Source organism: Scleropages formosus, chromosome 8, assembly GCF_900964775.1.
Source record: "Scleropages formosus chromosome 8, fSclFor1.1, whole genome shotgun sequence".
NCBI classification, from domain to species: Eukaryota; Metazoa; Chordata; class Actinopteri; order Osteoglossiformes; family Osteoglossidae; genus Scleropages; species Scleropages formosus.
Window position 1 is genome coordinate 32085211 of NC_041813.1, and position 12298 is coordinate 32097508.

The 12298-nt window shown below is 53.5% G+C and overlaps 3 protein-coding genes across 4 annotated transcripts; 1 reads left to right on the plus strand and 2 right to left on the minus strand.

Moving 5' to 3' along the window:
- The first annotated feature begins 68 nt into the window (after window positions 1-68).
- nudt9 (nudix (nucleoside diphosphate linked moiety X)-type motif 9) lies at window positions 69-2939 on the plus strand. Of its 2 annotated transcripts, none has more exons than XM_018764438.2 (8): window positions 69-200; window positions 680-955; window positions 1042-1131; window positions 1215-1301; window positions 1378-1489; window positions 1561-1707; window positions 1820-1904; window positions 2069-2939. In XM_018764438.2, exons 1-8 carry the CDS (start codon window positions 106-108, stop codon window positions 2212-2214), a joined length of 1038 nt encoding a protein of 345 aa, XP_018619954.1. In that variant the 5' UTR covers window positions 69-105; the 3' UTR covers window positions 2215-2939. The 2 variants fall into 2 exon arrangements, with proteins under 2 accessions (XP_018619954.1, XP_018619955.1); XM_018764439.2 differs by lacking the exon at window positions 69-200 and adding an exon at window positions 290-593.
- A 127-nt stretch (window positions 2940-3066) lies between these two features.
- cln3 (CLN3 lysosomal/endosomal transmembrane protein, battenin) lies at window positions 3067-7604 on the minus strand. The gene is made up of 15 exons (XM_018764428.2): window positions 7375-7604; window positions 7246-7282; window positions 6974-7070; window positions 6765-6857; window positions 6595-6674; window positions 6418-6503; window positions 5817-5889; window positions 5584-5727; window positions 5140-5282; window positions 4993-5045; window positions 4793-4861; window positions 4638-4693; window positions 4464-4557; window positions 4224-4364; window positions 3067-4144 (listed from the first exon to the last, which is right to left on the minus strand). The coding sequence occupies exons 1-15, from the start codon at window positions 7418-7420 to the stop codon at window positions 4028-4030; spliced, it is 1329 nt and encodes a 442-aa protein (XP_018619944.1). The 5' UTR covers window positions 7421-7604; the 3' UTR covers window positions 3067-4027.
- Window positions 7605-8730: 1126 nt separating this feature from the next.
- On the minus strand, window positions 8731-11509 carry LOC108941658 (fructose-bisphosphate aldolase A). Its single transcript, XM_018764434.2, has 7 exons — window positions 11413-11509; window positions 10698-10816; window positions 10245-10511; window positions 9964-10124; window positions 9602-9860; window positions 9301-9500; window positions 8731-9208 (listed from the first exon to the last, which is right to left on the minus strand). The coding sequence occupies exons 2-7, from the start codon at window positions 10807-10809 to the stop codon at window positions 9113-9115; spliced, it is 1095 nt and encodes a 364-aa protein (XP_018619950.1). The 5' UTR covers window positions 10810-10816; window positions 11413-11509; the 3' UTR covers window positions 8731-9112.
- Between the last annotated feature and the right edge of the window lie 789 nt (window positions 11510-12298).

The window sequence follows — 12298 nt, forward strand, 5'->3', positions numbered from 1 at the left end:
AACAGTTCTCATCGCGCGGACGTTGCCTGACGTGCTTGCGTCGTGACGTCACTGACGCACCACTTCCGTATTTCCGCAGAGCGCTGCCGTGCAGCTCGGTCTGTGATGCTGGTGGCGCGCGCGGCTTGGGCGCTGTCGATCCCTCTGACGATCGGCGCCCTGCTCGTGCCGCAGTGCCCGCGCGCTCCTGCCACGTGCAGGTAAACAAAGAGCGGCGCCGGTGCGGTGGAACAGGGCCGTGGGGTTCGTGGCCGTGGGGTTCTGAGTGTAGCTGCAGAGTGAGTGAGTCGGTGTACGTACGCCGCCGGTAATGATTGTGAATAAATGCAAATGCCATGGTGGTCAAATGGCCAAATCAAATGATATGATTCGAACAGACACACGGCGGTTTGGAAACGTCTCGTGTGTTCAGCAGGACCTCGTCGCGCGGCCTAAGTTCCTCTGTCTGTGTCTAAAAGGGTACGACCGTACGTCTTCCAGTCTCTGAAAATGGTGCTCAGGACTCAGCTGACAACACACACCTGCCTGGTTGCTAGGTGACGTGGTTCTCAGGGAAACACGAGTGACACAGCGTTGTGGAAGTTGTGAACAAGGTGTGTGTGTGTGTACAGGGCCACTGCGGTGGCACCAGGCTGCTGTATTGATCGCCGTGTTGATGACCCATCCCCCGTCTTTCCAGTCTCCTGCTCTCCTGCCTCACTTCCTCGCCATCGGGCGGCGGGACCGTCGGAAACAGATCCCCCGGTCTCTGCTCGTCCGCCGCTCGTTCTGCCTCCATGGCGTCCGGAGCGCACGTCAAGGCCCGGTGCCCCGTGTATCCCGGCTCGCAGACTCGCAGGTTCCCGGTTCCGGACGACAAAGTGAGCTGGGAGACGGAATGGCCCGAGTACCTCCCCCCGAGCTACACGGCGCCCTCCGTGCTGGCCAGACCGGCGTGGGCGGACCCGGATATCAGGTCAGCGAGGGAGCGAGCTGGGAGCCGTCTGAGCGACACTGATCAGTCTGTCCTGGTCTGAAACATGCGTGCCTGTCGCCCCGCAGCTCCTTCTCACCATACTTCAATGCGCTGGATGGAACTGTGGACCGGACGAGCCACGAGGGGGAGTACAGGGTAGAGGACGGCAAGCCGCTGTGAGTCTCCGCCTCTCCACCTTGCAATTGTACACGGCCCCCTTTCCGGACTGGTCAGCAGCCCTTTTGTTTCCCTCTTGCAGAAACCCTCACGGCCGTACTGGCTTGACGGAGAGAGGCCTGCTGGGACGCTGGGGCCCGAACCACGCAGCAGATCCTATCGTGACCAGGTAGTGCTGTGCTTATGCCACATGCTTATGCCCTGTGACCGCGTGATGCAGGACCTTCACTCCCTCTTCATGGCAGGTGGAAGAGAGATGGCGCCGGGCACTCGGTGATCCACTCAGAGTCACACTTGCCGGTGCTGCAGTTTGTCGCCATCATGAGGAAGGACTGCGGAGAGTGGGCTATCCCAGGGGTGGGTCTCGCCTTCCTGCTGTCGTCCTCCTGTCGCTCCTCTGCGCTCTTCTAATCGGCCATCTCTTCCAGGGCATGGTGGACCCGGGGGAGCGCGTGTCGCTCACTCTGCAGCGGGAATTCTCTGAGGAGGCGCTGAACTTGTTGGCCGTTAACCCGGAGGAGAGGGCTTGGCTCCGCGATCGCATCGCGAGTCTCTTCGCGTCTCCTGGCTTCCAGGTGGTGGTGGGGGCGGTGGCAAGGCTCAGCCGTGTGCATTTTCCGCCACTTGGGGATGTCTCACCTTTGAACGCAGCACACTCCTTGTTCATGCTGTCCTGCTGCTCTTCAGGTGTACGAGGGCTACGTGGATGACCCCAGAAACACGGACAACGCTTGGATGGAAACGGTGGCCGTCAACTTCCACGACCAGTCAGGTTACTTTCTGTTTCCCTCATTTACCACGTCCCATTATTCCACGCTGTGCTCCAGATGCCACAGTCTTGACATGTGTGAAGTACCGGCGTTCTATGGTCACATAAATGGAAAAAATTCTCTTATCCTCATGCTTGTACGGTGCTCCGGTGTTGTTTTCCCCCAGGGGACAGTGTAAGTGAGCTGCCGCTGCAAGCAGGAGATGATGCAGGACAAGTCAGCTGGATGGATATCGATTCCACTCTTTCCTACTACGCCAATCACTCCCTTTTCCTTGAGATGGTTGCCAAGGAGAGACATGCGCACTGGTAGATAAATAGCCACTGCAGACATCGAGAGGAGTTAATGAACTAAAACTCTCTGCGAGGCGACACGTTCCCCAGGACACATACTGCGGACGTGTGACGGACACAGGCCAGGTCCTCGGCTCTCTACAGCTTCTCCTCGCTGCAGTTTCACCCAGAGTTTTCTTTCCTAACATTCTGTATTTTGGCAACGTAGAACGAGAAAACAAAATCCTCAGCGTTGTACACCTTCTGCGTTGAAGGAGGACCAGTATCTCAGTTCTAACAGCAACTAACCCCGTATGGGACAAGCGGTTCCAAAAAAAAAAATAATTACTGTATGTATAGATAGATGTGTTGCATGTGTCCATCACAGTGGAATACAGCCTTTCAAATGTTGTGATGCTTCTTTTGTTGACTTTGACAAAGACCTTTTTGCTGTATGGATTATAATGCACTTCATACATAAGCATTGGATGGAAACTGTACAAGTATGAATATAATAAAGATTGTTTCCAACATTCATTGCAGTCAAATTCTGAGAAGCAGTCAGAATAGTTTCTTGTGGCGTCATGCGTGTGCTGCTTTTCACCCTCACTGAAGGAAAAGAGAAAGGACAAAGGCGAAATTTCCCTTTCCTACGGGAAAAGCCATTTTGTGTGACGGTTGACAAAAATACAAAATCGTAAACACTTGCTGTTTTGCTAATGCGTGAATAAAGATGCTTCCACCCCCTTTGTTCCTCCTCTTTGAATGAGTTTCATGCCTGTGAAGTAATGAATATCAGTTTATTACATTTTGTTTTACTTCCATTAGAATCCTCGACACCGACTAGTCACACTGAAAGCATAGAGATTAAAAAAAATATATACATGTGGTACTTCATGATCCCATTTGTGTCCAGGACAGGTCAAAGCAGCTCATCCCTTCAGTCAGACAGAGGTGGAAGCAAAGCTCTTTGTTCCCTTTCCAAAAAGGGCACAAAACCTGCAACTGACAAAGCGAACCAGAGAAAAACTCCAATCTAAAGTCTCATTCACAGAGCTGTCAATGTTTGTGTTCCAATGGAAGGGACACAGTGAGTTGCGCGCACATGCATGTGAGGGGAGGCACTACGAAGGACACGGGGATGGAGCTACACGGGGATCAAAGGTGAGGAGGCCAAATTGCATGCTCGGGGATAAGGGAGAGTGAAGACGGACACAAGTACACCTCTCTGGCACAAGCAACTGCAGGAAGCAGCGTGAGGAAACAGTGACGGAGCCATTTGCGGGCTGCGGGATGGAGCGCTCGCAGAGCGAGGTATCGTAGCAGCGCAACATCACAAGAAGTCGTGTGCCACTGGCTTGTTGGAGGGTATGCCCCTCATCTCCTGCGCGGCAGCTTCAAAGATGAACTCCTTCTGCAGGTGCTCGTCCAGTTCCAGTATCGTGGCCATATTGGCACAGCTGGAAGAGATGAGGACAGAGACACGGACCGACGGCTGGCTTGAAAGTCAGCCACAGAACTGCAGAAAATAGCCCCGGGTGATTCAGCCCAGTTCAGCTGCAATAAATCGCCCTCTTTCCCACATTTCGGACCGGCAAAAACTGCGGGGTTTTACTGCACAGGGTCCAAATCCACTGGGAGAAGAACACCGTCACTTTATTATATGACACACACAGTCATTTCATAAGACATGTCACCTTTATGTACACTGTATTAAATGGTTGTTAGCTTTCAAACCGCCTCTTGCCAGTAACTGCAAAATTAATATTAATCATGCAAAACGAGCGGTGTGTAGGTGGCACACAGGAAGTGCGCTGTCAGTGACAGCAACTGACATGAGCAAGACACTTCCATCACCGCGAGCAGAAGTAGTTGTGGACAAAGAATGAGAGCGGGCTGGACAATGCGATGCCCAGGCTGTCCCCCACGCTGGCTGCTGCCATGGCAAACTCCCGCTCCCTGGCTCCTGTCTGTGGGTGCGAGAGAAACGGAGTGGGGTGTAAAGATGTGCCATTACGCACATGACAGCGTGACCAGAGATACACCGACCTCCTTGCTGATAAAGTGAAAGGTGTTGATGTAAGCAGCCCCGCCGAGCAGTCCCTCGTAGAAGATGATCACAAAGACTGTGAAAACATTGGGCAGGAAGTGGAACTGCACAGCGACGCAGAGCAGCACGGCGTTGACACACTGAGGGAGAGGACAGAGGGAGAGAAAGAAGGAAGGTAGGTCACTCATTCACCTTTAATAAGATCAGCCTGCAAGAGGCCCATGGGCTCCTAATCTCACCTGAAGTACAGACATAATCCACACCCTGCGGATCTTCACGCAGAAGAGAGATGAGCGAGACACAAAGACGCCGATCTGATACAGAGTCTGGTACCTGGAGGGAGAAGGAGACTGCTGCTGATGACGACCTCGAGGCACCCAGGAGCTCTCACGATACAGACATACGGCACTCACCAGCGGTATTGCTCAGCGTGAGACAGGAAGGAAGCTGGGAAGAACAGCAACTCGAGCTGGAAGAGGACAGAAAGGGGTCTTTTCTTCTGGTCACCAGGCCCGTGTGGACGCTGGCACACATTCTCTCTTTGCAAAAGCATGGGATGGGGACTCACCAGGCCCTGGTTGATGAAATACTCGGCGAAGTACACTAGTCCCAGAGGAACGATGAACTTCACCAGGCCCTGGATACGAGAGCCGAGGCCCCGAAGGCAGCAGCAGACAGACAGGAGCCAGTAGCCCGTTAGGGTCTGGTACTTAGCGCAGTGCATGCGAACACCTTGGACTGAACTAGAGCGTACAGAACAGAACTTACTCGTATGACAGTAACTTTGTCTGGGAAGGTGAGTGGCTCAAGGAACCGTTCATCTGCCGGGCAGGAAGAAAACACAGGTCAGAAGATGATCTTTCCTCCTTCTCTACAATCACAGGTGTCCTCCCTTTTCGTTCTGCACAAACTCACCTGGCTTTTCTTCATCCTCTGCTGCTTCCTTCTCCTCTTCCTCCTCCATCAGGGGACGTCTCTCCTGGTTGTTCCTGACTGGCCCCTCCTCCATGCACTGCCATTGTGAGAAAGCAGGTGGGAACACCAGAAGGAAGTAGTAGCTAATGGAGAATGGAGGAAAGCACGTGAAACAACAAGCAAACTCCGATAGTTACATCGGCTCAACCAAGTGACATTAATTCAAACAGCCCAAAGGCATGTAGAAAGTGCTTAATTCCTCTAAGACGTCTGCAAATGGAGATTTTTTTATCTTTTTTTTTTTTTTTTTTTTTTTTTAAAAACAGGAGGTCAAAGACCATTTCGTAGGTCAACAGCAGAATCCCATTTGGATCCTGAATGTGTAACCATTCACAGGTCCAGTTTCTGAAATCACCACACTGTAGTACTGTGAAAGTAGTTCACCTGATCGTCATGACAACAGGCACTACAAGCATGATGAGCAGCGTTGTCCGCGGCGACAGGCCAGCCTGCGTGAAAGCCGAGTACAGGAAGGCTCCGATCACCCCGGCCCCGCCGGTACCTGACCCCCACCCTCCCAACACGGACCTGAAGAAGAAATGGGAGGGGTTAACTATAGCGTTGATGGAGGAGAAACACATTGTGTTTGCGGTGCTGCGGAGAGAGCAAAAACGCACCCATCGAAAAAGACTGTGAGCGAGAGGAAGGAGAGCTCTCCCAAGCCAGAGCTCATACTGGCAAAGATCACCCCTGAAAGAGAGACCATGTGCTGTCGTTTCATACATGTTTACAGGATATGGCGGTGAGCCGACCCCGCTGTTAACTGATTTTTTTCCTCCCAACTTTAATAAATTCTAATAAAGTATTTAAAATCACCAATGCACTTCCAAAAAACAAGCCACTTCAACACACATTAGTCAAAACTAATGAAGGATTCAATCCTTACAACAAATGAACAAGAGAGAACAAGAATACTGTATCAATAAAAAATCTCACACCTCATGAAAAACGAGCGTGATGACACACGCTTATAAAAAGGACTTGTGTAAAAGCACATCTGAAGCGTAAAACCAAATCTCACCATTCTCAACAGAAAATTAAGCACTGAAACCCTTAAAATCAATACAATCAATATGTATTTAAAACCACAACAGGGACCTGAGTCTTAGAGTTGGCAAAACTTCACAGCAATTTCTTTGAATTTAAAAAAAATGTAAACGTAAACTATTTCTTAAAACAACATTAAAAGCATGATGGCAATAACAGAAACATCAGTACCCAGAATGCTCATTCCCACCGTGGAAGAGAAGGATACCAGCAGGAAGCTGGCGGTTGCTGTGGCTACACACGTCAACACACGGCACCTGTGCGACACAGTGAAACAAAGCATTGAGAACATGGTAGCGTTAACAGCCTTCAGTAAGTCACAAAGGCAACAATAAATAAATGTGATACCCGTAAGGGAATTTGTGGATGAAGAAGGGTGCAACAGCTTTGATGACGAGAGTGGGGAGGATATCTGCCAGCAGAACAGCCTGAAAGACATGAGAAGTAAAAGCAAACCCTGAGGATGAGGACATCTCAGCGTCGCCCTGTCAGTGGGGGAGGGGAGGGCGTTCACTCACCGCAGTGGAAACAGGGTTGCAGTCGTACAAACTGCTGTTGCCGTTGCTGCCGTTCCCTCCTCCTCCTCCTCCTCCTCCCCCTCCCAGCGGCCTCTGCAAGCGGGCAGCGGAAACGTGGGATTAACCACTCTGTGCGTTCCACACATGGACCGTGGGACGACCGGCCAATCAGGTGACCGCAGCACGGCGCTGCTGGTTGAGATGCTCACCGGGGACGTGCTGTTGTGGGACTCCTGCTGGTGCAGGATGTCGTGCGCCGCACTCAACATCACCACGTAGGCAAAGTTGTTGCACAGTCCCAGCAACCTGCAGGGAGAGCATAAAGTCTCAGCGTGTCTATGTCACGTGGAGTCTCGGGGGGCAACTGCACACACAGGGCTCGGAGGGAGGAGGAGAGAGAGACTGTGGGAGACACTGACAGAGCCCGCAAGGGACACTGACTGACACAGGCAGGGAAAGAGACACACACACACTCACTCACCAAAAGCCGCTGAGGTTCCTCCAGAAGGACCAGCGACCTTTGCAGCGGAACACAGACACCCGTTATAAGATCTCCGACTCCGAGTCCACATTCATGGTGCATGAACTGAATGAAACTACTGCGACTCACCCCTTGGTTCCGGGTCCGAGTTGAGACTAGTCTGCGCGCGCTCCATTGATCTTCCTGGGGGGAAACAAGAGGAGGGCGACGAATATATATAGCGCGCCAATCCTAACGTGTCGGAAACGCTAAATCTAATCAGTTCCTTTCACATGATTCACATCCAAAACAGAACCCGTGACTTGTCTCCTCTTCCCGTTTCACTCGTCCCGAGTTTCCAATACAACAAACGACAGAAAACTTCCGGGCGGAAGCGGAAGTTACGGTGCAACACTCAAACAAGTCCGTAAGAAACCGGAACCCGCGCTGATGGTAAATGAGCCTCGCGGAAGTACCGCACACAGCGCTGTGATTACGCTCATTTACTTGCTTGGCGCAAGGGTGATCATAGGTACATGATTAAACACAGACGACGCGATTAAATACAATGTACGGAGCTTATTGTTTACCCTTTAGTGTTTTTAGTAAGGAGTACGCTGCCCACATTGCACTATACCACTTTACCAGAACATGGCCGCGCCTTATGATTTACACACACGTGACATTTTGCTGACGCTTTTCTCCAAAGTTACAGTTATCTCCCACTTTGTAGAGGTAGACAATCTCAGTGGAGCAGTTCTAGAATAAGTGCCTTGCTGCAGGGCACCACAGCTGGAGGTGAGACTTGAACCCACACCCTTCTGCCCCCATGCTGCAGCTCTAACCACCCTGACGCAGCACCGCTAGCTGCACAGGGACGATGGACACGGCCGACGGAGGTTCTTTCCTCACTCAGCCTCTTCTTAATGGCCAGAAAATGCCAAAGGTGTGCAATACGACCTCAGGAGTAACCGCACTCTCTTGGCCGCTCCGGATCCACCCCGTCAGAAACCGCTCTCTCGGAGTCCTCTTTCTTGTGCTCATCTGACCGTGCTACTCGTGGACGCATTTTAAACTCGTCTCAGGCTGATTTTTTCATCACAAAGGGATCACGCCGTTATCCATCGAGCAGAGTTACTCGCACATGTATTCTAATTACGATCAGAAATTGTTTACTGCTTATTGAGTTGGACTGGGTCCTGCTCTGGTGGGTCCGGGGCTCGAGTCCCGCTTGGGATGCCTTGTGGCGGACCGGCGTCCCGGCCTCCCATCCCGGGTGGGGCCCTGTGGGTCACCTCCCCTCCAGCCTTTCGCCGTGTGCTGCCCGGTTACGCTCCAGCTCAGGCTCCCCGCGGTTTCAGATGATGTGTGTGTGGGTAGGCACACATGCATCTAATATTAAAATGCAATCAAGAATTTTCTCGTACCGTGTACGGCACACTATTTTAAGGGACCGGGAGGTTCCGTTTGCCTACGGGGAAATGATTCATTACGCAAAACGCATAGGACAGCCGACAGTATATTTTATTTTCTGTTTCCAGTGTACAGTATATTCATACAGGAACATGCAGCACAACACCTTCCACAATAGCTCTCTGGGCTAGAGAAGGCAATACATGTTGTAGGACATACATGTGCAGAGTACACGTGATGCCATTTGACTGACACACACACACAGGGAGAGGTGGTAGCTCTCCAACACACAAGGGTCCACGCTGCCCTCTTCCTCGCCGCATGGCAGGCGCATCCCTCTGGTGACCTCACACATGTAGAAAGGGGCTGCTGGGAGAAGGGCGGAGCAACAGGCCCTGGAAATGGAGGGAGCTGAGCAGGTGGTGAGTGAGGTGTGGAGGTGGAGCAGAAGCACTTTGGTGGGCGGAGTCCTAGCTCAGTAGGCGTGGTTCGCCACAAACAGAGACTCTCCGGCAGCGGTGCCTTTGTCCCCCGTGGACACGTACTTGCCGAGGGCCGCTTGGCTGTTGTTCTACGAGGGGAGCAAGAGAACAGGACAGTTAGCGGACGGGAGGCGAGCCAGGGAGTGTGGCCTCAACCGTGGGAAACTCGCTGACGCCGTACCAGGGCCCGCTTGATATACTCCTCCTGGCACGCCTTGCCGTTCTCCTTCTTCCCGCCCCAGGCTTTGAGAGCGGAGGCCTGCAGGGCACGTCCATACGAGAAGGTGAGCGCCCAGGGCTTGTGCAGCGGGCAGTTGTTGATGGCGTTCAGGTTGATGGTGGCCTCCTCCTCGCTCTGCCCTCCGGACAGGAAGGTGACGCCTGGGAATCGGGGGGCAAAGGCAGCGCAAGAGAGAGTTAACAACAGAACCCCAGGACTGCGTGTACACGCATGGTCCTGTGCGCACACGGCCGCGACTCACCGGGAACGGCTGGAGGCACGGTGCGGCGCAGGGCGGTGACGGTGGCCATGGCAATCTCCTGGGCCGCGTACTTCTGCGGGCACGAGTGACCGGCCGTCACCATGTTGGGCTTCAGGAGGGTGCCCTCCAGGTACACGTGGTGGTCCGAGAGCGCCTTGTACACGGCAGCCAGCACCTTCTCTGTGACGTACTGGCAGCGTTGCAGGTCGTGGTCCCCGTCAGGCAGGATCTCGGGCTCCACGATGGGCACGATGCCGTGCTGCGGGCGCAGAGCACACGGCAACGCTCGTCAGCATGGTCACGTGATGACGCACACATGCACACACACCTCCCTGGATGTACAGAGCACAGCAGCCACTCACCATCTGGCAGATGCTGGCGTATCGGGCGAGCACGTTGGCGTTCTCCATGATGGCCAGGCTGGACGGCGTGGTCGGCGTAATCTTGAGAACGCAGCGCCACTTGGCAAAGTCGGCACCGTCCTTCTTGTACTGTGCGCAGCGCTCGTAGAGCCCGTCGAGGCCTGCGAGGCGACACCTTTCATCAGCTCACGTGACCTGCAGAGCACCGCCACGCGAGCAGTCTGCACCGCTACCGCACTCCACAACTGCAGAATATCTACGGCCCATCGTTCCTCCCTCACCCTGGGTCGTGGTTTCCCCATTGGTGCCCGCCAGCGGCACCACGCCTTTGTCCACCTTGATGCCCACCACGATGCCCTTGTCCTTGATCAGCTGGGGGAAGGGCTTGCCGCTATCATCCTTCTGATACAGGGTCTCATGGAAGAAGATGACTCCGCCGATGCACGGCTTGATGCGGTCGTCTGCCGCGAAGAGCAGCTGCCGGTACAGGCGCCGATTCTCCTCCGTGTTCTCGGCGTTGATGCTCTGGAAGCGCTTGGCGATACTGCCTGCGGGAAAGACACGACACCACACCACGGTTACATTACCATCACGTCACATGCAGCACCTGCGTTAAGATCCAAAGCACCGTTCTTTCACAGCATAGTCCCCCCCCCCTTGAGAGGGGTGTGTCCTGAGTACTTCGCGCTGTACAGCGGCGCAACAGATGCTGCCGCCTCCGGGTGGGCCTTTACCTGTGGACTCATCGGCCGCGAGGATGCCCTTCCCAGGGGCCACGATCCTCTGCGCGATGTCACTGAGCTCCTTCTTCTGCTCAGTGGTCAGGAAGGGGTGTGCGTGCGTCATCGTGACTCTGCAGGGGCGGAACAGCGCGCGCGCGCGCGCGCACACACACACACACACACACACACACGGGGTGAGACGGGCCCCCACAGCTGCAGGTTTCAACGACGTCCCGCTATGACGTCACACTGATGCTCCGGCACCTCCACGTGCTGTAATAAGACTTCCGCTACGTGTCCATCCCGACGATTGCCTCAAAATCTACACTTTCTCAGTTGGGGAAACGGCCCGGACTCTGAATACTAAACATAAATAACACATCCTGATCCTGTGCACCGGCAGTTAAACACAGCCTATTATTTCAACAAAATTACCAATATCTTTTCACAGTGAGTTACGTCTTCTCAAGCGCGCGCCAACGCGTATCCACGTCGCAGCCGAATGAGAGAGTTAGAAGCGCTCTGTCTGTTCAATTAAAATCCTGCTTTTAGAGAAGGAGCGCGCGCTCTCGGTGAGTCAGGAAGGCCGCGTGCCCTTGGCGGCGCATCATCGTGACCTTCCTTGTCCCTTGGCAAAAAATCCACTCTGCAAACGTCCCGCGAGCCCGCCTCGAGAACACAAAGACACGCAGGCGTACAGAGAGCGAGTCGACCAGCGAAAACTCACCGGTAACGGAACGGAGAAGAAACGAGAGGTGCGGTTCGACGGCGCGCTCTGTCAGGAAGCAAGATGCTCTAATACCACTCAACTGCGCGTCCGTGGACCAGAAACGGAGGCGTGGCGGAAGGTGGAGGCGGGGCTTTACGACTTCCTCCAAATCTGATTGGTCGTCGAAACCGCCCTTCACCTACTCTTTCCAACCACGTAGCGAATTTTTCACGACCGCCGTGTGTGACGCTACGTGCGGTGGCGCAAGGCGGGCGGTGCCGATGGCATAGAGGGGCGTGGCCTAAAGATTGACAGCGGGAAGTGGGTTTTCCTTTCAGTGACGACATGGGGAGCACGTGATAGTGCGCACGCGTGCCGTACGTGCGGCTCGTGCGGGAACGATGCGGAGAAATGGATACTCGTTACTCGCTTTTCGTGGAAAACTTTCTTAAATCCGAGGTTACTACACTGAACAGTACTGAAACAATACTGTCTTAATACGCGCCACCAGTATCCATAGGACATTTAGGATCTTTTTCACATTCTTATAAAAGTGGCTTAATTTCAGTGCTCTTAGTGTTACATTCAAGTTTGAACCAATGACATTCTGATGATATGAATATGCAATAGTTAGTAGGTGGTATCTATAGGATGTGTTGCGATCCACTGTATGAGAGGCCACACCGAGATTTTTCTCACGCAGCCCTTGGTGCTTCGTGGCTCATCATCTTCATCTTCATCATGGCAGCTGCACACCTGGGCGTTTTTCCACTCCTTTTGCCGTAACGGCTGAGTTCCAAGCTCTGGAGCCCTTTCTGGATCGTGGACCTTTCGTACGGTGACACACCTGTGAAATACAGTATTGTGACGCGAGGCAGGGGACGGCGGCGAAGTGTGGGAGCGG

Bases quoted from the DNA above. Each gene is read 5' to 3' on its own strand.
- nudt9 (XM_018764438.2), top strand. From the start codon at position 106: ATGCTGGTGGCGCGCGCGGCTTGGGCGCTGTCGATCCCTCTGACGATC. The intron at 1,132-1,214 runs GTGAGTCTCCGC...TCCCTCTTGCAG, and splicing joins GTAGAGGACGGCAAGCCGCT to AAACCCTCACGGCCGTACTG. The intron at 1,302-1,377 runs GTAGTGCTGTGC...TCTTCATGGCAG, and splicing joins GCAGATCCTATCGTGACCAG to GTGGAAGAGAGATGGCGCCG.
- cln3 (XM_018764428.2), bottom strand. From the start codon at position 7,420: ATGGAGCGCGCGCAGACTAGTCTCAACTCGGACCCGGAACCAAGGG. The intron at 7,071-7,245 runs GTGAGTGAGTGT...CTCTCCCTGCAG, and splicing joins AGGAACCTCAGCGGCTTTTG to GTTGCTGGGACTGTGCAACA. The intron at 5,046-5,139 runs GTGAGTTTGTGC...CCTGCCCGGCAG, and splicing joins AGAGGATGAAGAAAAGCCAG to ATGAACGGTTCCTTGAGCCA.
- LOC108941658 (XM_018764434.2), bottom strand. From the start codon at position 10,809: ATGACGCACGCACACCCCTTCCTGACCACTGAGCAGAAGAAGGAGCTC. The intron at 9,501-9,601 runs GTGAGTCGCGGC...CCCGATTCCCAG, and splicing joins CGTGCCTCCAGCCGTTCCCG to GCGTCACCTTCCTGTCCGGA. The intron at 9,209-9,300 runs GTACGGCGTCAG...CTCCCCTCGTAG, and splicing joins AGTATATCAAGCGGGCCCTG to AACAACAGCCAAGCGGCCCT.